The following is a 26,086-nucleotide window of genomic DNA, read 5'->3' on the forward strand; positions in this document are numbered from 1 at the left end:
GGGAGGAGTCTGGCTACGCGAGACTACCTACTCAGTACAGCGTCTTTCAGCCCACTTGGATCATGGAACAACCTTTCCGTATGCAAGACACTCCCTCTTCCCAATTAAAAGTACAGGTAGGTGTGGATACAGAACAGAAAATGTGATCCAAGTGAAGTGAAAGACGCTGTACTCACTCCTTTACTCAGTTACTAGTCTCGCCCCGCCCCTTCGCTACCTCAGTTACTCTCCTTCATTCACTGCCATCTCTTTAAGATGTGGTTACCTAAACAGTGTCTGGTGAGAAAGAGCCATCATGGACCCTAAGATCCAACACAGAGGCTGGAATGGTAATGTTTAAGTTCAGATGCAAGAGACCGCCAGAGAAGAGAATATTCACACTCAAACTGGCCACATTTGAGATACAGCAGACACCCTTTCCTTCTTGTGGTTGTGCCATAGCTAAGTGAAGACACATAGGTCAAGATTCAGTTGATAGGAATGAGGTCTTTGTGTGAAAAAAGCATTGCAAGGTATGACATTCACATTATGTCCTTGATGAATGAACATTGTTTTGTTTCAAGTGGGTTATTGTTCTATTGCTCAGCAAACAATATACGGTACTCAGGAGATGAGAATGGATTCATTAGTACTAAATATTTTGAAAAAGTATACAACGTAACTAAAGGTGTCAAATTAGACTATTATTAACATTACAAATTTACAATAAATATTATTATCATAATCATCATTATTATTGTGTTGTTTATTTTAAGGTAAAAGTAAGAGGAACAAATTTAAAAAGCAAAACTGTATGCATTGCATTGTATGGTGTTTGTATGTACATATGCATTATAATTAGGTGTATGTGAATCAATTAATCAAAAGTGCATAGCTAGCAGTTTCATTTTTCTCTGCTAAAGGTTTACAACTGCTAGAGGTTTACGAGGTCTTGCAGAAAGATAAATCTCAATTTTCGTTTGATTTCCTTCTTTTTCTTTTTTAGCTCGTTTTGTAGGGGAGTTCTCTTCAGAATGATGATAGTGGTCCTCCGTTCCCCTCTTCACAATAATGTGTACTTCATTCTCATCTCCAGAGACTGGATGAATTTGGTCTTTTTCGGGACTTCCTCTTTTTTTCTTGTGCGGTAAAATCTCTGTAATTGTTAAATCTGATACTTTTCTTTGTATGTGTCCAACTTCTTCCTCTGTCTTACTCAGTCTCTTTTTCTCTGGTGATCGTTTCAATGTCACCGTGTCATTATCTTCATCATATTCAGACAATTCAAATCCAGTTGACATTAATTTGTACAAATCACTAAAGGTGGGAGTGGGGCCAGGGTAGCTTTTTAGCCATGTGAGAAGGATTTCTCTGATCATCGCTCTTCTATCGCCTATGTTATCTTGTCTGATGCAGCTCCAAACTGCAGTAGGTATGTGTAACTGACTGGCTAAGACATGTGGCTCTAAAACGATAAACATAGACATCGTAGAAAGCTCTTTCTCTGTGATTTCCTTTGATGCTGGCCTTGTAAACACCTCAGTGACCTCACTGTCTCTGTCCATGATCAGCTGTGTGTTCCCGCGCCTCGGCCTCCCGGATCTGATCACGTGATCATTATGAACTAGGGATACTCCCCGGCCCCTGTAAAATGGCTGCTACCAGTGATGAACGAGGGGAGAATGCTTTTCTTCCGTCTACTAAGGAGCTAGAAGTATTGAGAAGAAATGTCAGCAAACTCCAAAGAGCAATTAGTGATCACAGAATCTTGTCGATGGATCTTTATTCAGCTGAACTGATATCTTATGCAACTCTTCAAAAAGTGAATGTTCCTAATACTACACCTGATACACAAAGCTACGAGATTATAAATAGCTTACTTCAAGTAGTAACCATTACTCCTAGCAGTTTTCACAAGCTCCTCAATATACTAGAAATGCACCCAGGACTACTACTGACTCCTGTTGTCAAAGAAATGAAAAAAGACTGTGGTATTGTCGTTGGTATGTAGTCCATATATATAGATAATTAAAATTAAATTGATATTATTATTAGAATCTTGTGAATCTGAATGCTCATCACCTGTAAAGCAAACAGAAATCAGTGATGACCAGCGAAAAGGTAAATAGACAATCTGTAAGCAAAACTTTTCATAAAGAAATTATTTAGAGATAGTCATTCCTGATGGTCGAAGCATACAAAAAGACTATGATCAAATGCTTGGGAAGTTAGCTGGATTAGTGCTTCGTTTTCAGACAGTAGTTAAAAAGGAAAATGTCAACATTGAAGATCTGAAGCAATATGTCATCTTACGTTATCCTGATGAACAGTATAGAGATGAACTAGGGGAAGTGAGAGATATTAATACAGTGTTTGCTGTAGTTCGTAGGAGATTCTGCTCTCTTTTCAATTATGAAATCCTAAGAGAAATTGCTGATAATTTTAAGCTTGCTAATGGATTTAAAGTAATACAAGAATATGAAGCAGAGGAAGAGAATTATCGTAAATTGTTGAGTAGCTCTGCACTTGCCAGTGAGCTGCAGAGAGAAAATGAATTGCTTCATCAAAATTTATCTCGTACTAAGAGAATCATTCTTAAGCTACAAAGATGGTTACATCCACCAGCACCGACAGTTGATGAGTTTCGTGAAATTATTAAAAATGTTTTTGCTCACCTTGAAGATTTGCTTCATGTTCTTCATGTTGAGGCTGGTTCAATCATAATTACAATGATTGCTCCTGAACGAGTGACAGGAACACTAATAGCTCTGGCAAAAAGGAAAATAGCATATCTTAAGGATATTGGAGTGACTTGGCTAACAATTGGAGACACTTTAATAATCAGTGACATTGAAGACACAGAAGAGGTATGGAACATTTATTATTATTTTAATAAATATTATAATTAGTTATCACATGATGTTATGGAACAAGACATTGAAGACAAGCCCTCTTCCTCAAATCCTAATATAGTAATTAAAATATGAATGATATTACTATCACTTTATATTGCATTATAACAGGAGGAAAATAGTTCAGACAATGTTGATCAACTGCCAAGTAAGTATGTATAGTCTACACATATTAAATGACTATAGACTATAAAATTAATGTACAGGTTCACCAATTGGAGCAGTTACTGGTACTGTTTTTCAGTTAAGTCATCTATCAGAACAAGCTGGAGCAGATGATGCAGGAGATGATACTGATCAAGGAATGGGAACTGATTCAGCTACTCCAATTGTTGACAAAACATGGCGTCATTATCCTATCACACCAAGAGAAGTAATGATTATTGGATCCTTTGGTGATCATAATAATTGGCTGGAACAACAGTTAGTGAATATAAACTATTATAAAGTTGTTTATAATTATCAACAGACACATTATATCACCAAAAATACTTACAACAGAGTTATCAGATGAATGGAGGAAAGAAGAGATTGAGAAGATTGCAGGCTTGTATAGCAGAAATCCTGACAGTCTTCCTATTAAATCAATTCATTATGATTTACCAGGAAAAGAGCGTACTAAAGAATATTACATGAAAACAATAAAACAACTTTTCATTAACTATAAACAGCCAGGGGGTAAGTAGTAGTGGGAAACTTCATTATACTTTATTTGTTATAATAGCTATTCTCTATTATACTGGTCATGGAGAGAAGGACACTGGTAACTGGTGCTTTAAAGATGGAGTAATCTCATTCAATGATATCTTTGAATTATATGTGAATCATTTTAAAGGGAAACCATTAACAATAGTGTCAGATTGCAGTTATTCTGGTAACTGGATCAATGAATGTGGTAAGAGGTTAGATGAGCTGAATGTTCTATCGTGTGGACACCACACAAGAGAGCAAGGGCTATTGTTTAAGATATATGCATCTTGTCGACCTAATCAAGAAGCTACTGCATTGTGTTATATTAATGAAGCTGTTGAGTATAGTGAAGCAGATGTAGATGTGATATTGTGGATTAATAAAACACTAACATCAGGACAGAAGACAATGAGTATTGACTTTAGAACCATTCATTGTGGTAAACCAGCTAATGAACCCTGTGAAGCTGATACTGACTGTACTTGGAATGACTACCTTAGTAACAAGTATCATCTCATTTATCTTGTTCGTGGTAAAGAAAAAGGATATGCAGCCTGGCATTATGTGTTAGTTGATGAAGAGAAACTTGTTGACTTTAAAACTCAAGTAGCTACTAAAAGCATTGAGCTTTCCAAATATGGTAAAATATTAGAGTCAGGATTTGGTAAAGATCCTCCTAAAGGCATTGATCGAAAGCTGGAGCTTCGATTTGGTAAATTACTGGAGCCACTTTAGATTACAGTAACATGCGTACTAACTTGTACAATATCTGCTAACAATTATTATTATTATTATAAGAATTATACATCATGTAGTGTTTTTTAACTTTTTTAGCTGTAACATGACTTTTTATATGAGTGTACTAATTTGATCACAATGAGTGTGTGTCATCGTACTGTACGATCTATGCTTTGTAGCATGAGACCACATCAGACCAGCAGCAATTGACATGCTTTTAGATTTTTGAAGAGAATTTTATTTTTTACTTGCTCAAAAAATAGCACGTGTAAGGGAAGTGGGCATGGCCAGCAATAGCTAATGATCCGGAGAGAAGAGAGACCTACTCACTCTCTTTACTCAGTTACTCTCCTTCATTCACTGCCATCTCTGTAAGACGTGGTAGCCTAAAGAGTGTCTGGTGAGACAGAGCCACCATGGACCCTAAGATCCAACGCATACAAGACATCATGAAAGCCCTAGAGGCTGGGACGGTAATGTTTAAGTTCAGACGCAAGAGGCCGCCAGAGAAGAGAATATTCACACTCAAACTGGCCACATTTGAGATACAGCAGACACCCTTTCCTTCTCGTGGTCGTGCCATAGCTGAAGAAACAGGTAGAGACCAATACTCAAGTATATGTAGTTACACATGTTCAAATGTAATAGATACACATATCATACTTGTTCATTGCTTGTAATTTACATATGACTCTTAGATGTACATTAAGCATAAGACTTTTTGCTGAGAGCTATTATCTTTTAAATTTTATTTATTTTTACAATAAATGACTCGTGTATTTAATATAATAAATAACGTGACCCCACCTAAGTTGTGTGTACATGTTCTCTTGTTCATTCATTCTCATGTTTTGCCCCGTTATACTAACTGCTGTTTGTTTCTCTCTCCTTATTTGTGACTGCCTTCCATTTTAACACCACTTTACTTTTTAGCACCTGCATGTATTTTATAATACAGCTAGAGAGAACATATACAGACATTCTCCTTATTCTATATGTTATTTCATTGTATCTCTTCTCTTCTCTCTAGTTGATGTACGTGAGATCAGGGAGGTTAGGGAGAGTATAGAGTCACTGGATTATAGGAGGGCCCAGGATGATCTTAAGGTTGTTGATGCTCAATGCTGCTTTGTCATATTCTATGGATCAGAGTTTCGTCTAAAGACACTCAGTGTAGCTGGTATGAACAAACACTCACTTATCTTTATATTTTAGACTCATGTCTTTGATATTATTTTTCTGAGAATTAACTTACATGATTTATCTAGTTTTTCTATCTCCTCTTTCTTCCTATCTTTAATCTCTTAGCAATGTGTAGGGAGGAAAGGGACGCATGGTTAGACGGTCTGAGGCACATTATGAATCCTAACAACTTTCAATCACCACTCCTCACTATGAGGTATGGAGGGGAGAGAGAGGGAGAGGAGGGAAAGAGAGAGAGAGGGGGGGGAAGAGAGAGATAAGAAAAGAATGTATGCACATCATAAAGAGATAGAGTGTGTACATGTCTGTGTATTTGAGATGTGACTTGTGATTTGTTCATGTTATTGTTTATTGTTATTTATTGTGTACCATACAGTATACTATACTGATGCTCATGCCTATACTTTATACAGCTCACTGTATTGATTGTATTGTATTTGTTTATGCTATGATATTCAACAATGTTTGCTCATTTTTCCTTCTCTTTGGAATATCATTCAAGATGGCTCAAGAAGAAGTTCTTTTTACTGGACAGAGGAAATTCTGTGTAAGTCATACTAATCATATATTGAGAGAGAGAGACAGAGAGAGAGGAGGGAGGGAAAGAGAGAGAGAGAGAGAGAGGAGGGAGGGAGGTAGATTGAAAGAGAGAGGGAAGGTGTTGTGTATGTCAATTATAATTGTGGTATGGTACACTGTATTTGGAATGAGAAAATAGAATAATAAATGACAAATGGGTGACATTCAAGTTCTACTAAAACACTCAGTAAAAGAAATATCATTATTATATATTATATAATAGTAAAATTAAAAGTATGCATGTAAAAATGGAATGGGTTTATTATTATGACATATTTTCTAACACATAATTTATACACTGCAGTTTTTAGACATGTCTACAAATGTCTGCTATCAAAACACTGATAAACACACCCACTACCAAAGCCAGCAGTGCATTGCAGCTGCAATGAAAGAAATGCTATCAAATATGACTTGATATCCATTTGTTTTGTTTATGTTTATTCTGTTGCTGACTATTTGGGGGGAATTCTTAAGAGCTGCCTTTAATCATAATTTCTCGTTTAAGGTTAACATGGGTCCATCCCTTTGCTGACATATTACTGCCAAATAAAGCTTGCCAAAATATCCTTCTAAATATGGCGTTAGCTATGAATCAGTGTTTATAGTAATAAAGATGATTAGCTTCCTTGCATGTTTGTGATGTATAATGTATGTGTGTGTGTTTTTGTGTATCATTTATTAATTAGTGATCTTGGTAAAGATTTATCTGTTTAATATTTTGTCTCTCTCTCTTTCTCTTTACTCTCCCCCCTCTCTCTCTCTCAGTATTGGAGCTGTAGAGTTAAAGAAGTTCTTTCAGCAAGTCAGCCATCGTGGTAATATGCACAAAATTCGTCAAATAATGCAGGTACCCCTCCCCCTAGACTTTGCCTTAAATTGAAATCTTATCCCCCTCCTAGGAACACGACTCCAACCAGTCGGGGGTCTTGGCATGGGACGATTTTGTTCGTATGTACCAGACCCTTATTTATGACGACCAGATAGGGAAGCACTTTCACAACTATTGCGCTGACAAGACAAACTTCACCTTCAGAGAGCTCCTCGCTTTCTTCAAGGACGAGCAGAAAGACCCCAGAGCTTCTGATCCAACTTATGTGTCTAATTTTGTTTGGGACTTTGCCACTTCGCCTGGTCGGGACCCCAGACAACCCTCACTGACCCTCCATGAGGTACATGTACATGTACACACAATAATACATGTAAAATTATACCAATACAAGTGCTTGTGTTTCTATTGTATTTTAATTGTTAATTTTCTCTCTTTCTTTGTAGTTTGTAAATTTCCTGTTTTCCAAGAGGAACTCGATATTCAACGAAGAGCATGCCACAGTTTATCAGGACATGGACCGTCCCATTAACCACTACTGGATAGCATCATCACACAACACGTGAGCTCCTCACAATATAGTAACACACAGCATAGACTCACTGGGATTATGTACTGTTGATTTAATTAAAATGGGTGTGATTAAGTGGGCGTGGTTTTAAGTTATCTTAATTTGTAGGTATTTGACTGGTAATCAGTATTCCAGTGAATCATCAGTTGAAGCTTATGTCAGAGCTCTGAGACAAGGCTGCCGCTGCATTGAGTGTAAGAGAAGGAGAGAGAGAGAGAGAGAGAGAGAGAGAGAGAGAGAGGGAGGGAGGAAGGGAGAGAATAGGAAGGGATAAACTTGTTTTGAAAAGGAAAGAGAAAGAGAGAGTTAGTTGAGTGTGTCTACGTGTCTATAGGAATAATGTGACGAGTGAAAGTAAAACAAGAAAGATAACTTTAAAACTTACCCTCTGTCTCTCTCTCATACACAACCTTACTCTCCCTTCCCTCCCCCTCTTTCCTTATGTAGTGGACTGCTGGGATGGTCCTGATAATTCTCCAATCATATTCCACGGGAAGACTCTCACGTCAAAGATAAAGTTCACTGATGTTGTTCAGGCGATCAAAGAGCATGCGTTTGAGACCTCAGAGTACCCAGTGATACTCTCTATAGAGCAGCACTGTGACGTGTCACAGCAGAGGTTTCAAGCAAACTACTTTAAACAAGTATTTGGAGGTGAACTGAAGTTAAATAGTTTTTTATAATACACTTACATGTATAGTCATTAATGAATACTGTGTGTACATGTACATGTATACATGTATGTATGTAATTAATTTGAACTTTAAACCTTTATTAATGTATTTATTTGTTTATTGTTTATAGATATGTTGCTGGTTGCTCCTGTCAGTGGCACTGCTAATAATACATTACCATCACCTAATCAACTTAAGAGAAAAATAATTGTCAAAGTAAGACACAGCTGCTACATGACGTGTATATTATAAAAACTAAATCAAATGCAATCGCTTAATTAATTGTCTTGTACAAGCTACAAATCATTGTGTCCATACATGCAGTTTTACTCTCAGTATACTGTGTATGCCATGTATGGTGTATGGTGTATAGTCTTGAATTGTGTTGTGGTCCTTTTGATCCCTGGCCTGAATGGATAGCCTTTCACTAGTGATTGTGGTTTATTGAGTTTAAACAAACAACATTAGTCTTCATTCAATATTAGCTAGTATACTAGCTGCTACATGTATATAAGCTTTTGAATATATGTGTAGTACTAGTTATAGCAATTAAGCTGTTATTGTTTTTAAGCAGATTAGCAGAATTTTGTCACTAAATGTGTTTAGTGTAAAGATATTCACACCTTTTATACATTGCCTATATTACATAGTGATATTTTACATTGTGTTTGGTGTTTTTTTTGTAGCATAAGAAGTTACAGACTGATGACGATGTTTCTGCATCAGTGACTACAGCTAAAGCAGACCCAGGTAGGTATTTTTTTATTGTAATTTACTGTATATAAATGTACGTGTAATAATTTTTTGTGGGTGTATTTTCTCTCGATCTGCAACACTTTTCCACTTTGGAAAACTTTTTGCTTTTTATGTGAAGGCCAGAAATTATAGAAAGTTTTTAATCAAAATTGGATTTTAAAAGTCTCTAATTTACTATAGTACTGTGTCTAAAGTTGTTCCGAAATCAGGTAAAAAGTTCCTGTACTATAGTACACTGTCTCAGGCCAAATTTTGTCAAAAATGAAAAGCAGAGAATTCTGCATTTTTATAATTTTTCCTAATACATATACATGTTTTTATGTTGTGTAGAAAGTTTGGGCTATTTCTGATCAAATTTGAATTTTTTACGGATTTTTAAAGATGCTCCAAAATCGGGTAAAAGTCTCTGTACTATAGTACACGGTCTCAGACCAAATTTTGTGAAAATTGAAAAAGTGAAATTTCTCCATTTTTATAAATTTTTCTAATGCATATACATGTACTTATGCTTCATATAAAGTTTGAGCTGGTTCTGATCAAAATTGGATTTTTTACGAATTTTTAAAGATGCTTTGAACTAAAATGTTCAATCAGGATCTGTTATCCTTATGCTATATGTGCATGTAGGAATTTTGAGTCAATTCTGATTAATATTTTAGTTATGATTAATTGTATTTATCTTGACCTCTTTAGCTGATAATGACAGGGTTTCTGATGATCTTAGCTTTGCTTTGAGGACAGGCTTACTTTATATGCAAGATCCCATCAATAAAGTATAGTACTAATTTTATAAAAATCATCAACAAAATATTAGTTTAATTGAGATGGGCATTCAAATATTTTTTTTTTGTATTTTTATTTATAGAAATGGTCTCCTCATTTCTTTGTCCTCACTCAAGATAAGCTCTCCTTCACTGAACAGGAAGAGAAAGAGGAGGAGGATCCTGAACAAGTTGAAGAGCACGAAGTAATTATAACCTAATTTAAGAATATCATTTATAAAACATACGTCCTCCTATTCCATGCATCTACAAATGTATACCTCTTTGTTTTCTTTTCTTAAATTTTTCTTTCTCTTTCTTATTGTGCAGTTATTGCCTACAGAAATGCACCTCAAACAACCGTAAGTTATACATGTACATGTACATGTACATTTACAATGCATGTACATGTACAGTGTACATGTATGTTTTTTGCTATACATGATTACTCTATTATATCTTCATGTACATGCTAGGGCTGTGAGGTATTAAATATAATGATACCTCGGTACGGTATTGACAAAATATCCCGGTATTACTAAATATAGTAATGTATTTAAAAATACTAAAATAATTAATTAATAATTAATAAATTTTTTACTTCGAATGCTGGCAAGTATGGCACTGTGTCTGGCTCAAAATGGTGTCATAATTCTGCCACTCCTACTGAACACTTTCACATTGTCAAAAACCTTGCCTAGTTGCCTTATGTATCTTTTCATGTATTTTTATGTGTATTTGGCACTACGAAAGTACTGTAAAAGTACGGTATTGACGGTATAATGGTATTAGTAGTTGATACTATATTAAAAACCTTTGAAACTTAAATATATACCTTCTATATCTAAAAGTAATACCTCGGTATATAGAAATATAGGTATACCTCACAGCCCTAGTACATGCACATGTAAAATGTATTATATGTAGCTAAAAGTCCTTTCTTTCCATTAGTTGGTTTCATGGAAAGCTCACAAGAGGCAGAGATGATGCCGAGGCCTTGCTTATTGATTATAAAGATGTTCAAGGAGCTTTCCTTGTTAGAGAAAGTGCAACATTTGCCGGTGACTACTCGCTATCATTCACGTGAGTTACAGCATCGTACACATGCATACATGTACATGTACATCTACAACATAGATGTACATGTACATGTACATTTACATGTATACAGTTAGGTACCTGTAATACATGTATATATTATTTTAATTTTCTCTAATTTCTTTTCTTCCAGTCGTGATCATAAGTATAATCATGTGAGAATACACACTAAGTCTGAGGGAGGGAAGACTAAGTACTATCTCATTGACCACATGCTCTTTGACTCAATATTTGAATTGGTGGAGCATTATCGACAGTTCCCATTAAGGAGCCCTCAATTTGAGCAAATACTCAGCACCACTGTACCAAGGAAGGTAATTTACTAATAATACCCTAATAATATCCCAAAAATATCCTAATAATATTCTCCTTTAGGATACTCACGAGAGGCAGCCTTGGTTCAATAAGAACGTGTCCAGTAAAGAGGCTGAGGATATGCTCAAAAGAGTGAGAATGGACGGAGCTTTCCTCGTCCGTCCCTCTGGTCATGGACACGACGGAGCCAGGGATGATCCTCATGGGAGAAAGACATGGGCCATCAGCTTCAGGTAAGAGAAAGAGCAAAGGAATAGATGATATGAACTTTAATTTATACTTATCATATTCTTTCTCCTCTCTCTCTCCTTCAGAGCTGATAAGAAGATTCGTCACTGCAGGTTCAGTGAGGAAGGTGGTCAGTTCACGATTGGGTCTGCCACTTTTGACAGCATGACTGAACTCATCTGCTACTATGAGCAGAACCCACTGTACCGTCGCATGAAGCTCAAGTATGCCATCAATGAGGACATTCTCAGACAAATAGGACAGGTAACTACATTATACATGTACATGTACCTCTTATAGTTTTTCTTCAACTTTTAATTTCTTTCCTGTATTTAATTTTTTATGCTTGTTTCTTTCTCCTCTCTTCCTCTCCCTTAGGATCCTGACAATTCTCCATATCATTCGATATACTTCACATTCAACGAAGAGCAATCAAAAACGATATCAGTCCGTGCCATATTTGACTACAATGCCATGATGGGAGATGAGCTCTCTTTCTGTCGCGGTGCCATCATCACTAACGTTGAGAAGCTGGAGGGAGGCTGGTGGTGTGGGGATTACGGTAAGTCCACTCGCGGCTGGTTCCCTGCTAACCACGTTGAGGAGATAAAGGCAGAGGAGGCAGAGGAGCTGGATGAGAAGCAGCTGGGTAACCTACAGCAAGGAGCCATTAATATTGTTGGATGCAAAACCGAAATGAGGTAAATAATTCTAGCCATTATTATTAATTTTATTATAACATGTAATGTGTTCTCTTATTCATTGTCACTGTATAGTGATGGCTTGTGTTATTATTTTATGTGGAATAGAGCAGCTTATTGTGTGTGTGTGTGTGTGTGTATATGTACATGTACATGTATATTTATGTACATGTACATGTATATTTACTCTTAATAATTGATTGTGTACTTTTATGTACTCATGCAATAATCTAAGCAATTCCAAACTTGAATTGTCTTGTTTTTAAAATTCTTTTAGTGAAAAATAAACTGAGAACTACAAAAAACTTGTGTATTAATTGTTACAAATAGAAAAGGTTATAAAAATGACTATGCTCCTTGACCTCTAGTAGACAGAAACAAAACTAATGCTAATAGTAATAATAATAATAATAATAATAATAATGATAATGTCCTTGTCCGATCACCAAGTATCCAGTCAGCTCTTACTGGACGTAAATCTCATAACTTCCAATTGACACATTCTCATTGTCGGTTGATTCATCACAGCAGATCCTCACTGCAAGGTTCTCTGAGGTCACGTCAGTCTCACGCAAGAAGAAAGGCATGTACTTACGCTGTCCCTCTTTGTTGCAGCACTTCGTCTCCCTTCCGTGACAGCCCTTCCCGTCCCAGAGTGGGTCCTCAATTGCGTATTTCTTGTAGTGATTATTAGGATATCCCCAATTCCTGAATCCTGACTCGCAGAAGTTATACTCGCCAATATCACTCGGAGGTTCGTGGCCGTTGAGTGAACAGGGGCAGTGGTTGTGGTTCTCACTGAAGCCGGATATGAAGGACCAGACAAGAGCTTGCAATGGACCTCGTGTAACAGCGATGCCATCTCTGTACCCGTCAGTTGAATAAAACTGGTAGCCACTCACCCTTCCACATATCTTGTTGTATTTGATCCCGTCTGATGGAACAGGGACGCTGGCACAGGACCGGCGTACTGAAGGTTTTCTAGCACAATGGATCCTTTGCTTGGTAACGACCAACTTTAACTCGTTGGGGCAGGTCTTTTCAATCTGTGCATCAAAATGTACTAGTCTAGTCCAGCCTGCATCAGACCCACACAGTGTCTCCATGACACAGTATTTCCTAACCAGCCTCCCGTTGACCAGTAAGGTATAAATCCCTGACTTACTATTGGGGAAATTTTTCTTTATGTCTTGGCAGGACTTTCCAAGGGTTTTCCCACCCTTTCCTGTGCAGGTACATTGGAATGACTCACTAGCGAGTTGAACTGAGTCCATTGATTGAGCTGGCTCGTTGTAGTACAGCTCCTCTGCCTTTGGCTCTTCTGTTGCAGGAATCTCATTATCTTCAGCATTATACTCAATTTCCTGTTCTTCATTTGTAGGCATTGACTCTCCTGTATTGAGCCCTTCCCTCTCAGGATTGTAGTAGGTATCTTCATCGCTGGTGTAGGTCAGTTCTCCCATTCCTATGTTAGGGAGAAGGATGGCAACGAGTAGTACAAGGACTTGGTACTTCATTTTTGCTTTCTCTCTTTGGCTTTGTGGTGATCATCATTTTTGGTCTCTTACTTTTATAGCCACAGGGCATTTTTCCTTTTTGAATATTTGCTTTTGTTTTACAGAAAGAATCAGGAAATTAGAATTATTCAAACATACTTAGCATAGAGCTTAGAATTCCTCTTTAAAAATATATAAACACTCATTTTACAATGAACAATAGTCCTCTTCATTTAATGTACATTTGTAATTACTCTCTGACTTGCAAACCAATGCCCTCTATCATAATTATATTTATATATTACTATTTCTCCAATAGCCAGCAGTCGGCTACAAAGATTTATGTGCTCAAGATTTCTCCTAGCACGGCTATTGGTCACCCCGGCCTTGAAGTATCAGCCGAGACACTTGAAGACCTCCAGAACTGGAAGGAGGCTATCGATGACGCAAGCATTAAAGCAAAAACTATTGCAAAGAAAGAGGTAGGCATAGAAGGAATGTGTGTGTGTGTTTATTTTTTAATTATTTTATTGTAGCATGACAAGATGAATAAGCTACAAAGGACCCAAGGGATAGCACAAGAAATGTCAGACATTGTTGTGTACTGCCAGCCAACAAAAGCATTCACCATTGACAGTAAGTGCATGGACAATGTAGACAACAGAGCCTGAAGTAATATTATATGTTAGAAAAAATATAAAATGGTTAATTCCTTACAGCCATTTTTGACAAAATTTGGCCTAAGACCCAAGACTATAATAGCCTTTGGTCATTGGCCTGATTTTTGAGCCACTTTAAAAATTCATAAAAAATCTAAACTTGATCGGAATTAGCTCAAAGTTGATATGCAACATAAGAACATGTATATGTATCAGAAAAAATTATAAAAGTAGAGAATTCTCTCGGAGCTATTTTTGAAGAAATTTGGCCTAAAACCCAAGGCTATAGCCTTTGGTCGTTGGCCCAATTTTTGAGCAACTTTAAAAATTCATAAAAATCTAAACTTGATCGGAATTAGCTCAAAGTCGATATTCAACATAAGAACATGTATATGTATCAGAAAAAATTATAAAAATGGAGAATTCCCTCGGAGCCATTTTTGACGAAATTTGGCCTAAGACCCAAGGCTATAGCCTTTGGTCATTGGCCCAATTTTTGAGCTACTTTAAAAATTCATAAAAAATCTAAACTTGATCGGAATTAGCTCAAAGTCGATATGCAACATAAGAACATGTATATGTATCAGAAAAAATTATAAAAATGGAGAATTCTCTCGGAGCCATTTTTAACGAAATTTGGCCTAAGACCCAAAGCTATAGCCTTTGGTCGTTGGCCAAATTTTTGAGCCACTTTAAAAATTCATAAAAAATTCAAACTTGATCAGAATTAGCTCAAAGTCGATATGCAACATAAGAACATGTATATGTATCAGAAAAAATTATAAAAATGGAGAATTCTCTCGGAGCCATTTTTGATGAAATTTGGCCTAAGACCCAAGGCTATAGCCTTTGGTCGTTGGCCCAATTTTTGAGCAACTTTGCATGAGCACTATGTCAAAATCCTGTGGGAGATCCTGCCCAACTATTTCCTAAAAAGGCAAATCAAATTAATCAATTTTTCAGTTGTATTAGCTTATATATATATCTCTCTCCTTCTCTTTCAGATCCAACAAAAGGAAAGTATTACCACATGACGTCATTTGTCGAGACAAGAGTCGAGAGATTCGTAAAGAACAAGGAACACGCTGGGAACTTTATACAATACTCTCGTCTCCAATTGAGCCGAGTCTATCCCAAGGGACAGAGGATCGACTCTTCTAATTATGACCCAATACCAATGTGGTGCTCTGGCTCACAACTAGTCTCTCTTAACTATCAAACTCCTGGTAAGGAGGAGAAAGAGGGGAAGAAAAAGAGAGAGAGAGGGGGGAGAGGAGAGAGGAATTACATCTCATTATTATTGTCTATGATTATAGATCGACCCATGCAACTCAATGAAGGACGTTTCCTACAGAATGGAAGGTGGGTGTAGTATTTTATCACAGCATTACTTAATGAGTGCTCGTGTTTTGTAGGTGTGGCTATGTACTAATGCCAGACTGTATGTTATATCAGGAAGGATTTAATCCCTTTGATTCGAATTCACATAAAACTGAACCACTTAATATTGTCCTAACAGTAAGCTTTAATCAGAAATGTGTGTGTACATTTCTGTGTAATGAAATAATGTTTATATGTGCCTGAAGGAATCCTGGGAAGAATTGATTTAGGAGATATAAATAATTGGGAGAGAACTATAAAAGCCATTTTGTGCCAATGATAACAGAATTTTACTCAAGTGTAGTCCCAAAATATACCTCCTGGGGATCTTGTTCATTGCATCAAAGATTTTCATAATTATATTTTTGTTTGTGTAAGACTGTATATATAAAGTTTAAGAATGTTCATTTTTAGATTATTGGTGCCCGCCACTTAGTGAAGCCTGGACGTGGTTTCGCATCTCCACTGGTTGAGGTGGAAGTGTTTGGCATGCCTTGTGACATTGCCAAGAATAAAACACATCAAGTTGGTACGTAATAGGAGAAAGAAAGATCGAAGACAAAGATATTGTTACTATTTCTTTCCTATATTGATACTATATACATATACTTTATTAGTTCTATTTTTTTAAATTTCTTTCAGACACTAACAGTTTCAATCCCGTTTGGTTCTCGAAATTTGAATTCGACATCAACAACCCCGAGTGTGCCCTCCTGAGGTTCGTGGTACAGGATCTTGACGTATTCGGTGATCCGATCGACCTTGGACAAGCCGTCCTACCAGTGACCTCCCTCAAGACCGGCTATCGGTCGGTTATACTCAAGAACGCCTACTCTGAGGAGCTGGAACTAGCTAGTCTTTTAGTCCACTTGGAATTCCAAAAGGTAATCAAAGAAATTACACTTTACGAGGGAAGAAACTTGTAAAATAAATAACGCCCCTTCCTTATTTTCCATGCAGGCTAATGAAGATGAAGACCTTTATTGTACTATAAGATCGTTGCAAGAGAGTATACAGCAGCTCAACTCACAGATGAGTGTGGTCGCCAACCAGTACAGTGACAGGGATGACAGAGCTAAGAGACAGCTTGAGGACATGTCGGATAAAATGATACACCATCAGACGCAGCTAAGGAACTTGAGGGACCTCAGAAACAAGCAACAGTAAGTGCAATGTACATTAATTTTATATTTTCAAGTGAACGATAATTTTTGCATAGCAATGAAGCATACTAAATGCTGAATTATGAATATTTTTTGAACTATTAATTTAGTGGAATAAATAAATAGCTTTTTTTCTGTATTTTACAACCCTATTACAATTGCCTGATAATATGTGACCATAATTGACAAAAGGTACCTTATGGCGGGTAGTGAAATTTGTCTTTCTAGCCTATGAAATCCAACTTCCTGAGCCCCATTTATCATAAAATTACTCCACAGGATGCAAAAAGTTACCATGAAACTTTTAGAAACAATGATTGTCTAACAAAGCACTCACAGGTTGATATTTGCCATTATTAAGATCAATTTTAAAATCCGCCATAAGGGCCCTTTTGTCAATTATGGTCACATATTATAGATGATTGGGTTACATTTTTATTTTTTGCTTTTCTTTCCCAAGGAAAAGGCAGCAGCTGCAAAAAACTCCTTCCCGTTTGTGAATTCAAGTGCCTACTTCATTTGACGTTATATCACAAATAAGTATTTTGTGTTGTAGTTTAACCAATCAAAATTTTATGGGAGACCTTAATAATTTTAATTTATTGACCTGTTGACAATAATTATCATTATTATTATTATTATTTTCGTTTTATTTTTGTGTTTTATTATTTAGAGTATTATTTTTTCGTTGAATCATTAATTACAAATGTATTTTTGTCCTTTTCAAATGCAAGAGCATTGTTAGTATTATTATTTATTTAAAATTGAGTTTGCATATATTATTGAAATGGGTGTGGAATGGGGAGGGGCTAGGTAGTAGCAAAGAGTTGGAGGAGTCCTTTAGCGTACGAGACTATTTCAGTTCCACCTAACTTTGACTCTCCGTAAAGTCGATCGACAAATGTGATCGGAATCTAAAAAATTAAGTAATTAAGTATCGTATAGAAGGAAATTTTGGAGGTAGTTAAATTTGGCGTTTTGATAGCCGTTTGCCAAAATAAAAACATGCCATTTTGAACCACAATGTGCATACTCAATGTCATGTGGCCACAAATTCGCCAAATTAAAAATCGCAAATCACCAAAATTTAGCCATTTGCCAATTTTAACTCCCTCCAATAATTTCCTGTTATAATACGATATATTTTTAATTACTCCTTATTCTCACCTCTCCCACTGTGTATCCGTGTTGCTTTGCTCTCACGATCATCTCCATTTGAAACACGTATCCTTTCGATATACAGACCTCCATCAGATGCTGAAGGACTTCTTTACGATACAACCTAAGCCACACCTATAACCACACCCACCAATAGCGGCACTGACCTGAAACTCCCAGTAAGATCAGAGGCTCCTGGTCTCAACATAAACTGAGCTAGAAAATTTGCACCTCGACTAAAAATAATAAAAAAGATGACTCATATGTATGGTGAACTAAATTCAGCTAGTTGTAATTCTAAAAAAATTTCTTGTTGTACCTCACTAGTTTTCTATACAAGTCCCATCCATAGACCCCACCTCCGGACAAGTATCTAGTGCCAGTGACCACATCATAGTTCCCCTCTCTTTGTTTCTTAATGAACTGCGATATAAACTTTGGCTGTAAGGAGAGAAGAACATTAGTAGTAGTAGTGCCAGCCATTACAGTATAAGAGGGAGCATACGTGATGTGAGAGATCTGCATCCATTAGTATGATGAAGTTACCGGTTGCATGTTTCATCCCATGAATGTATGCCGTGCCTAACCCTAGCTTAGCTTTACGAGGACGAAGAACCTAGAAAAAGAGGGAGAGAGTTTAGTCATAAATTTTGGAGACGTGAGCTACTGATGTTTAAACTTACAATTTTGTCTTCTCCGTAAATATTTTGAAGCTGTTTTGCAACATCAAGTGTTCCATCAGGGCTATTGTCATCAATAACAATAACTTCGTAATCATGTCCACTAGAGAAAGGACATGTTATTCTATTTCTTATTCTATTATTCTACTTTATAATCATGCCCACTAGAGAAAGGACAATGTATCTGGCAGTATTTAGTGACTATAAGTTAGAAGGTTTCCCACAAAGCATGCTAAGTGAGTACATCCTTTAATTGACAAGCACTAAATACATGTAGTGGCCTTTACAACAACTAATTTTTTTAATTTGTAAAAAATCCAGATTTGATATCGAAATCAGCTGAAAGTTTCTACGCAGCATATGTTCATGTATGTGTATCAGAAAAAATTGTAAAAATAAAGAATTCTTTCCTTTTCATTTTTGGCAAAATTTGGCCAAAGACACTGTACTATAGTACAGGGTGTTTGGCTCAATTTTTGAGTAACTTTAAAAATTCGTAAAAAATCCAAATTTGATCGGAATCAGTTTAAAATTTCTATGCAACATAAAAATATGTATATGCATCAGAAAAAATTATTAAAATAGAGAATTCTCTCCTAGTAATTTTTGACAAAATACTTTATACTATCTCTGTACTATAGTACAGGAATTCCATCAATAAAATTAATGGCTAGTTGATACAAAATGACTGAACAAAATGAAAACTGCAAACTTTTGTGAACTTCTGAATACATTAGATGCATTATCTGCCATACAATAATAGTATTACTTTTATATAATTGAAACTGCAATTAATAATAAAATGAAGAAAATTTTTAATCTAATTCTATTTCATTCCCATCATGATCTACCTCTCCTCAAAGCTTTTCACTATGAGCCACACGACCAGTGGTAAATTCTCCCTTTCTTCATAGGTCGGCAACAAAATGGAGTACTTGTTATCTCGTCCTGTGGCTGATTCCTCGTCTTTGAGCCTGGCGGCCATCTTAACATGGGCGTGGTCGAAGTTAATTTTTAACCCCTTTTGTAAGGTTCTCTTCTCTTAGCAACAAAACAACTTGCAGTTTACAGCAATGGCAGGTAATCCGGCTTACAATGTAGTCCCTGGTGATATAGTGGGAGAATGGAAGATACACTTGCCTGATGGGATACATTCGGTGGAATTTGAGCACGGGACAACCTCTGGCAAACGAGTTATACGCGTAGATGGGAAAGAAGTAAGACTAGAGTCTGTCATCAGTAATGAAAGCATCTTGTCCCTCTGTTTATTTTCAGGTTATACGCAAGGGCTGGATGTTTAATCTAGTGGGCAAGGAGACTTTCAAGATTGGAGGAAAATCTGCATCAATTTTGATACAGAGCGAGGGGCTCTCCTTCACGTACAGCATCACCGTCAACGGTCAGACACTCAAGAAGTTCATAGAGACACAGAACAAGCACACAAGAACATGGCTACCAATTGTTAAAGGAGAGCCGCACAGGATAGTGCTGGGTAAGACTTCCTTTATAATGTTAAGTCTCATTTCTTTTGATTTCAGACACAAAGACAATGGATATTTATGTTGATGGTTCACTGACTGAGACAGTGGTAAGACTAACAGCCCAATATTTATGAATATTTTACTATCTTGCAACAATGCATGTAGCGTCTACTGTACTTGAATGGTAGGAAGCTAATTTATATAAACAATATTCCATGACCAAAACCTCATAGACAAAAAGCATTACAATTATAATGTGACTTTTATCATTGTTACTATAGGGTGAATTTATTGATGGAGGAGCTGAAAATCATTTTGAGCTGACTGGGGCTGAGTCAGCTTTCATTAGAACGCTACAGAGCACTGGGACAAGGAAGAAAGGACTACTATACAAATTGATATTAAACGGAGAAGAACACGATCCAGTTGTTGAAGTTACTGGATAAATCGGATAATGCTCATGAGTTGAAAAACACTGTACATAAACTATAGACTAAATCAATAACTTTTTTGTGCATGTCAGTAATATCAGGTTATGTGTGCATGATGTTACATCCACATAACTGTAATCTTTATCTTCATCATGTTTGTTTGTATGTGTGACTGTGTGGTTAGAGTGCTGTCTGGATAAGGCAAACAGAGAAGACATAATAGGTGCTCAAGGAAATGGAGTTTATTTACAACTTTCCCGCAGAGTCCTTTTTTGGTGTTGAACCATAACTGTCAACTACCACTATGTATCAAAAGAGCATATCTGGAGTGAGGCTTATAACTATATTCATCACTGTACAAAAAATAGGCTGAGCTGCTTGTTGCTTATTGTAAACGGGTTGATTAATGGCAGAAATGATCAAAGACGCCCTTACCAGTAGTGGTAGCAGCTCTGGTAGACTCTCCCTCCCTCCTGATCTAGCGGTCATCGCTGCCCGTGAGTTGAACGAGACGCCTCAGGTAAGGAGACAGGCCCTCGTAGAGTTCAGACGAGCACTAAACGAGGAAGAAGCTCATGATGAAGAAGACCCTACCCCTGATGATGACTCCATTCTACTTAGATTTCTTAGATGCAAGAAATTCGACGTTTCTAGATCCCTATCAGTCTACAACGGGTACAAGGCATTTAGAAAGAACAACAAGGAGCTTTTTAACGACTTGACTCCATCTAGAGTCAGCCATATTTGGGACAACGGTCTCCTGGGAGCACTGGAGAGCAGAGACAAACACGGTAGAGCGGTAATGGTCTCATTTCCTGGTACATGGGACCCAGAAACCCAACCCCTGGAAGACGTATTGAGAGCAATGATACTCCAGCTAGAGCATCTTATCGAAGACACGATGACACAAGTCACGGGGATTGTGTTGATTGCTGATTTCAAAGACTTTTCTCTCTATCAAGCAAAATGCATCAGACCGTGGTTTTTTCAAGGGATGTCAGCCCTAGTCCAGGTTTGTTATTAAAAACAATTGTTTGTGTATAAACAAGGCTTAATAATCACAACTAGTGTTACAACATCATCACTTTGTACTAATTACTAGCTTGTTAATCATTATTAAGCACATTGCCTATATCTCCTAACATAGAATGCTTTTCCTGCACGTTTCAAAGGAGTGTACATATTACATCAACCGTGGTACATCAGTCTGATAATGGCAGTAGTGAGTAGACTATTAACTGAGAAAATGAACAGCAGGGTAAGTGAAACAATAGCAACTATTTGCACATGCAACACAGCAACAATTTCTTGTTTGGCCTACATTCATAAAACATTACATCATTGCACATATAGATCTACATTCATCATTGTTTAATCTTTTAATAGATTCACATGCTAGGCGATGATTTAAATGAACTCTCTAATGATTTTAATCTCGACACATTACCGGAGGAATTCGGTGGGCACGGCGAGCCTTACAATGGTCATCATTGGACTGATGTAATGACTAGTAAAGAGAATGAAGGAATAGCACCTAATGATGAGAAGGACAATAAAGACTCACCTAGCAGGATTGAATGCACTGCCCCTCGACCGAATAAGCTAAGATTAGAAACTGAAATATAAATAATAATTATTATTTGTATTTTGGTTTTGCCATTATAATTTTTATAACTGTCTTTATTATCAAACAATGATAAAATTGCAGGAAATTTTGAAAATGAATGGGCTACTCCATACTATATAATAATTAATACTCAATGCCCTTATGCCATGTATTTTTTAGTATTTTAAAATTCAGTAACATATTAACCTTAGTGTTGTATTGATAGATGCAGTATATGCATGGCCCGGGTAAAATAATTTCACTAACAGGATATACTAGTATGTGTCACAGTTTGGCTAGACCTAAGGAAAGTATATCCAAAACCAGACATCCACTTTATCCTTTAGGCAATAATAATGCCAAGTTGTATTTTGGAACATTTTTGGTTCAAAAGAATTTGCCTGCCAACATTTCTTTTGTTTATAGTGACACTAAAACACACATACTCAGTTTCCTTGTAGCAATAATTATTATGAATCTAGATCCAATAGTGTGTAGTATATCAGACTAAACAAACGAAAGTAAGTGTATATATACAACAGGCAATGAACTTCTAGCTGATACTAAATTGAGTCTTGTGCTCGTAAATACTTTTCATTATTGATGTGTCAAATGATTGAGCCGCTTCCTTTCGAGTTGCTGATGTTGCTCTAAGTCTAATGGTAATCCCATACTACAGTACGAAAATTTGATGCAATAAAAATCTGAATAAAATACACAACTCAGTTTCCTTGTACATGTGTGCAATTATTATTATCTATTATTATTATTATTATTATCTTAAGAATAATAATTATGGATTTAGATCGCAATAGTAGTATGTAACATAAACAAAACAAAGTAAGTATACAACAGACAATGAAAATCTAGCTGATACTTAATTGAGTCTTGTGCTCGTGAATACCATTAGTTTTCATTATTGATGTGTCAAATGATTGAGTCGCTTCCTTTTGAGTTGCTGACGTTCCGACACAACTACAAATGCATGTTCCTTTAATTTTCATGTAGAGCCTATGAAGAAAACTCCTAATGTCATATCGAAAGTAAGCATGAGCGAGTGGGCTAAGGCTAGTCATTAGTATTACTAAGACAAACGTTGTTGCCCATAATTGACGAGGAGCAGTGTAAAAGGGTCGAAGAGCACTAACAGCAACAAAAAGAGTGTAGCAAAGTATATGAATGACAATTAGCATCCCAAACAACCCAACGAGTTTCCTGTTTTGAGACTGGTATTCATTACTGTTATAACTTAAACTAGAAGCAGAGCTCCTTCTTTTGATGTATCTCCTGGTGAAGCAGTACGTCCATGTTGACGTTACTATGATGCTCAAAATTAAAACCAGAATTATGGTGCTTCCATACGCTGCATAGCCCAAATTTCTAAAGTTAGGAACACACATGCCGTAGCTGTTGGAAAATCGATAGTTACCGAATCCATAGAGTGGTGTGCTGATCAATATTGCTGCTAGCATCCAGGAAATTATAACTATGATGATAGCTCTGTTTACTGTCATGTATTTCTTATACTCGAATGACATTACAATGAAAAAGAAGCGATCAAAAGATATCAAAACCAAGCTTTCAATAGCAACAGTAGTGCTGAAAGTAAAAAAGTATGCAGAAGCTTCACAAATTGCTACCTTTTCTGACAATGTATTGCCAAAAATCCACTCACCAGAGGCACAAGTAACAATGGAAAATGGGGTCACAATGACAACTATGACAAGGTTATTCAGTAGCATGTTAGTGAGGAAAATGTTGGATGGTTGCTTCCATGTCTTCAAATAGCAGATAGTTAGTACAAGTATAAAGGAGTTAGTCAAGAATCCTGTGATCATCTCCAATCCAATGACTGCTGCTAGGAGTGGACCATTGATGTCTTCACTCAAGGTAAAGTTTTTGTTTTCCTCCAAGATTGTCATCTCATCCATTTCCATTTTTTGAAATTCCTGATCCTTACTAGACTATAGCTATTACCAATTGATATAGACTACTACAAAAATTAGAAATATTTAAAAGTTGGAGTCGAGCTGGCTTTCTTTTATCTGAACATTGATCATTCCTTAACTTCCTATAGCCAAACCCACTATCATCATTGCGCATATATGTGCATGCATGCTCCATGCAAGATTCATTTTCAGATTAGACTAATTCATTTCTCATAAGTAATTTTTTGTTAGAGTGAAGACTATACAATTAAATATACATTAAAGCTGTTTGTTTAGGCTATACTTTGCAGTTTATTTTTACGCACTTCAGTGTTTCCCGTCCATTGGTAATGATAAAGTTAACTGTTCAGTAAACTCTCTCATCATAAAGTTAACAATAGCACACCAATTTTAAAATACTCGTCAGAAAGCTAAATCTGTAAATTCATAAATAAAAAAAAATTAAAATGGCAGAAACCATAGATATGATGAAAACTTACAACAATCACTGCTTGGCATGAACATTATTTTGTGGGTGTGACTGAGTCTCCATGGCAACATTAAATTTTAGTAACGAATTCAATGGCGGCTAAAGGAACTAAAGGTAGCTTGTGGAAGCAGGTAAATGTCCTTTATTTAGCTCCTCTCGTGTCTACATATGCTACTCACTAGTCTGAAGTTCAGAGGGGGACGCTGGAAACGTGGCCTGTTCGGTGTAAGAATGAGCGATCCGTTGTTCCTAAGCCCCAATTGTTGAGACAGTTGGAGGACTACTTGAAGAAAGAGCTAAGGTTTTTAGGCGCTCCTCCACGCGGGCCGGACGAGCTGAGGCTCCAAGTAAGTGATTGCTATTTACAAGTTGCATTATGATGTACCCTGCACAGGCTCACAGGGAAGTATTTGATTGCTTGGTAGACAAGTTCACTACTTACAAGCCATTGCTCGCTTCCATTAAAATGGAGTACGATCTATTCATTGATGATCAGAAAAAAAAGATTAGGGAGCTGCACCCATTACAAGTACGAAGAATATGCAGATAGACTTTCTGCAAATGTCATAATTGTCCCAGTCTGCATGTATAATTACACTTTTTTAGTTTTAAAATACTTAGACAACTCAAATAATTATTGGTAATTATATATTTACTATAGACCAAGCTACTCTCAATGAGGGAGGAGTATGAACAAAAAATCATAGCATTGAAAGAAAATGACAAGAAACGTGAGCTGCATTTTAAATCTACAGTAATTTAATTCTACCATACCTAGTTGTAATTGACCAATCAGATTGCTTGGTTTTAGATTCATAAATAACTAACTTACCTCCAATTTCCCGGGAGGTTAATAAATAATTTTCCGGGAGGTTGAATAAGTAGCCCAGGAGGTTGAATGAGTAAATTTCCGGGAGGTTGAATAAATAATTTCCCGGTAAATTAAATAATACTATTTTAATTGATTAAATGTGTATTTTAAATTATAGTTTTGTATTATTTGGTATTGTTTTAATAGTTTATAGTAATATTTGAGCAGTTAGAGAGGGTAAATGTAACAGTATCTGCAGTTGGCCTTTTTTTGCTTGGTGGTGGCTCGTAACTGTTTTCCTTATCTTCATCTAGTGCAACCTTTCGTTCATATTCTTTGTTTAATACTGATGAAACTTTTTTTCTTGATCTTGAGATATTCGTTTATAGGCTCTAATGCCATCAATACTGCGATGACCAGTGCGATCCATAGTCAATTGTTCATCTGTTCCTAATTGAAACAACCTTGTGGCTGCTGTCGCTCTTAAAGAATGATTGGTTTTAAAGCCATCGATATCTGCTGATTTACAAAGCCTACGAATGGTCTTTGATAAAGTATTGTGGCCAATAGGAATGTTAGAGTACCAAATTGAACCTGTAGGTTTCTTCAATGGAGTCAAATAGAAATGTGTTAGACTACAGTGTTAGTTGTTCTTCGAGGTGGACAATGGCTCACGTATTCCTTGTACATGTTGATGAAGCATCATGAAGGCCTTCTCCTTATTTGCATAATGCGTGATACCTTTCGGTTTGACCTTTCTATGTTTTAG

General features: G+C 36.5%; 7 protein-coding genes across 7 annotated transcripts in view; 5 read left to right on the forward strand and 2 right to left on the reverse strand.

Moving 5' to 3' along the window:
* The first annotated feature begins 1,617 nt into the window (after positions 1–1,617).
* Positions 1,618–4,458, forward strand: LOC109580415 (uncharacterized). The gene is made up of 8 exons (XM_019993501.1): positions 1,618–1,982; positions 2,035–2,100; positions 2,149–2,846; positions 2,889–2,951; positions 3,003–3,039; positions 3,098–3,314; positions 3,361–3,569; positions 3,616–4,458. The coding sequence occupies exons 1-8, from the start codon at positions 1,631–1,633 to the stop codon at positions 4,314–4,316; spliced, it is 2,343 nt and encodes a 780-aa protein (XP_019849060.1). The 5' UTR covers positions 1,618–1,630; the 3' UTR covers positions 4,317–4,458.
* Positions 4,459–4,598: 140 nt separating this feature from the next.
* LOC100633163 (1-phosphatidylinositol 4,5-bisphosphate phosphodiesterase gamma-1) lies at positions 4,599–17,520 on the forward strand. Its single transcript, XM_011412047.2, has 28 exons — positions 4,599–4,916; positions 5,350–5,499; positions 5,628–5,718; positions 6,025–6,069; positions 6,870–6,951; positions 7,004–7,273; positions 7,377–7,492; positions 7,610–7,695; positions 7,949–8,155; positions 8,306–8,391; positions 8,862–8,925; positions 9,625–9,704; positions 9,797–9,898; positions 10,023–10,054; positions 10,644–10,775; positions 10,924–11,104; positions 11,166–11,338; positions 11,420–11,597; positions 11,712–12,034; positions 13,850–14,012; positions 14,067–14,166; positions 15,194–15,415; positions 15,506–15,551; positions 15,605–15,707; positions 15,984–16,098; positions 16,212–16,453; positions 16,530–16,732; positions 17,193–17,520. Exons 1-28 carry the CDS (start codon positions 4,736–4,738, stop codon positions 17,230–17,232), a joined length of 3,813 nt encoding a protein of 1,270 aa, XP_011410349.2. The 5' UTR covers positions 4,599–4,735; the 3' UTR covers positions 17,233–17,520.
* On the reverse strand, positions 17,499–19,582 carry LOC100639814 (dolichol-phosphate mannosyltransferase subunit 1-like). The gene is made up of 7 exons (XM_003384334.3): positions 19,422–19,582; positions 18,574–18,673; positions 18,396–18,506; positions 18,210–18,331; positions 18,058–18,126; positions 17,900–18,014; positions 17,499–17,646 (listed from the first exon to the last, which is right to left on the reverse strand). Exons 1-7 carry the CDS (start codon positions 19,553–19,555, stop codon positions 17,542–17,544), a joined length of 756 nt encoding a protein of 251 aa, XP_003384382.1. The 5' UTR covers positions 19,556–19,582; the 3' UTR covers positions 17,499–17,541.
* Positions 19,583–19,590: 8 nt separating this feature from the next.
* On the forward strand, positions 19,591–20,651 carry LOC100640151 (fas apoptotic inhibitory molecule 1-like). Its single transcript, XM_003384337.2, has 4 exons — positions 19,591–19,787; positions 19,846–20,062; positions 20,109–20,158; positions 20,333–20,651. Exons 1-4 carry the CDS (start codon positions 19,644–19,646, stop codon positions 20,495–20,497), a joined length of 576 nt encoding a protein of 191 aa, XP_003384385.1. The 5' UTR covers positions 19,591–19,643; the 3' UTR covers positions 20,498–20,651.
* Positions 20,652–20,742: 91 nt separating this feature from the next.
* Positions 20,743–22,161, forward strand: LOC100640025 (retinaldehyde-binding protein 1-like). Its single transcript, XM_003384336.3, has 3 exons — positions 20,743–21,494; positions 21,630–21,740; positions 21,869–22,161. The coding sequence occupies exons 1-3, from the start codon at positions 20,889–20,891 to the stop codon at positions 22,106–22,108; spliced, it is 957 nt and encodes a 318-aa protein (XP_003384384.1). The 5' UTR covers positions 20,743–20,888; the 3' UTR covers positions 22,109–22,161.
* Positions 22,162–22,775: 614 nt separating this feature from the next.
* Positions 22,776–24,573, reverse strand: LOC105316826 (trace amine-associated receptor 13c-like). Its single transcript, XM_011412048.2, has 2 exons — positions 24,517–24,573; positions 22,776–24,453 (listed from the first exon to the last, which is right to left on the reverse strand). Exon 2 carries the CDS (start codon positions 24,023–24,025, stop codon positions 22,955–22,957), a length of 1,071 nt encoding a protein of 356 aa, XP_011410350.1. The 5' UTR covers positions 24,026–24,453; positions 24,517–24,573; the 3' UTR covers positions 22,776–22,954.
* LOC100633290 (translin-associated factor X-interacting protein 1-like) overlaps positions 24,536–26,086 on the forward strand; it is a 5,427-nt gene continuing 3,876 nt past the window's right edge. Inside the window, exons 1-4 of the mRNA XM_019993489.1 lie at positions 24,536–24,637; positions 24,689–24,853; positions 24,901–25,035; positions 25,168–25,237. Coding sequence (XP_019849048.1) covers positions 24,599–24,637; positions 24,689–24,853; positions 24,901–25,035; positions 25,168–25,237 — 409 coding nt within the window. The 5' untranslated portion in view covers positions 24,536–24,598. The remainder of the gene's footprint in view (positions 24,638–24,688; positions 24,854–24,900; positions 25,036–25,167; positions 25,238–26,086) is intronic.

Source organism: Amphimedon queenslandica, unplaced genomic scaffold (assembly GCF_000090795.2).
Source record: "Amphimedon queenslandica unplaced genomic scaffold, v1.1 AMPQUscaffold_13492, whole genome shotgun sequence".
Classification (NCBI taxonomy): Eukaryota; Metazoa; Porifera; class Demospongiae; order Haplosclerida; family Niphatidae; genus Amphimedon; species Amphimedon queenslandica.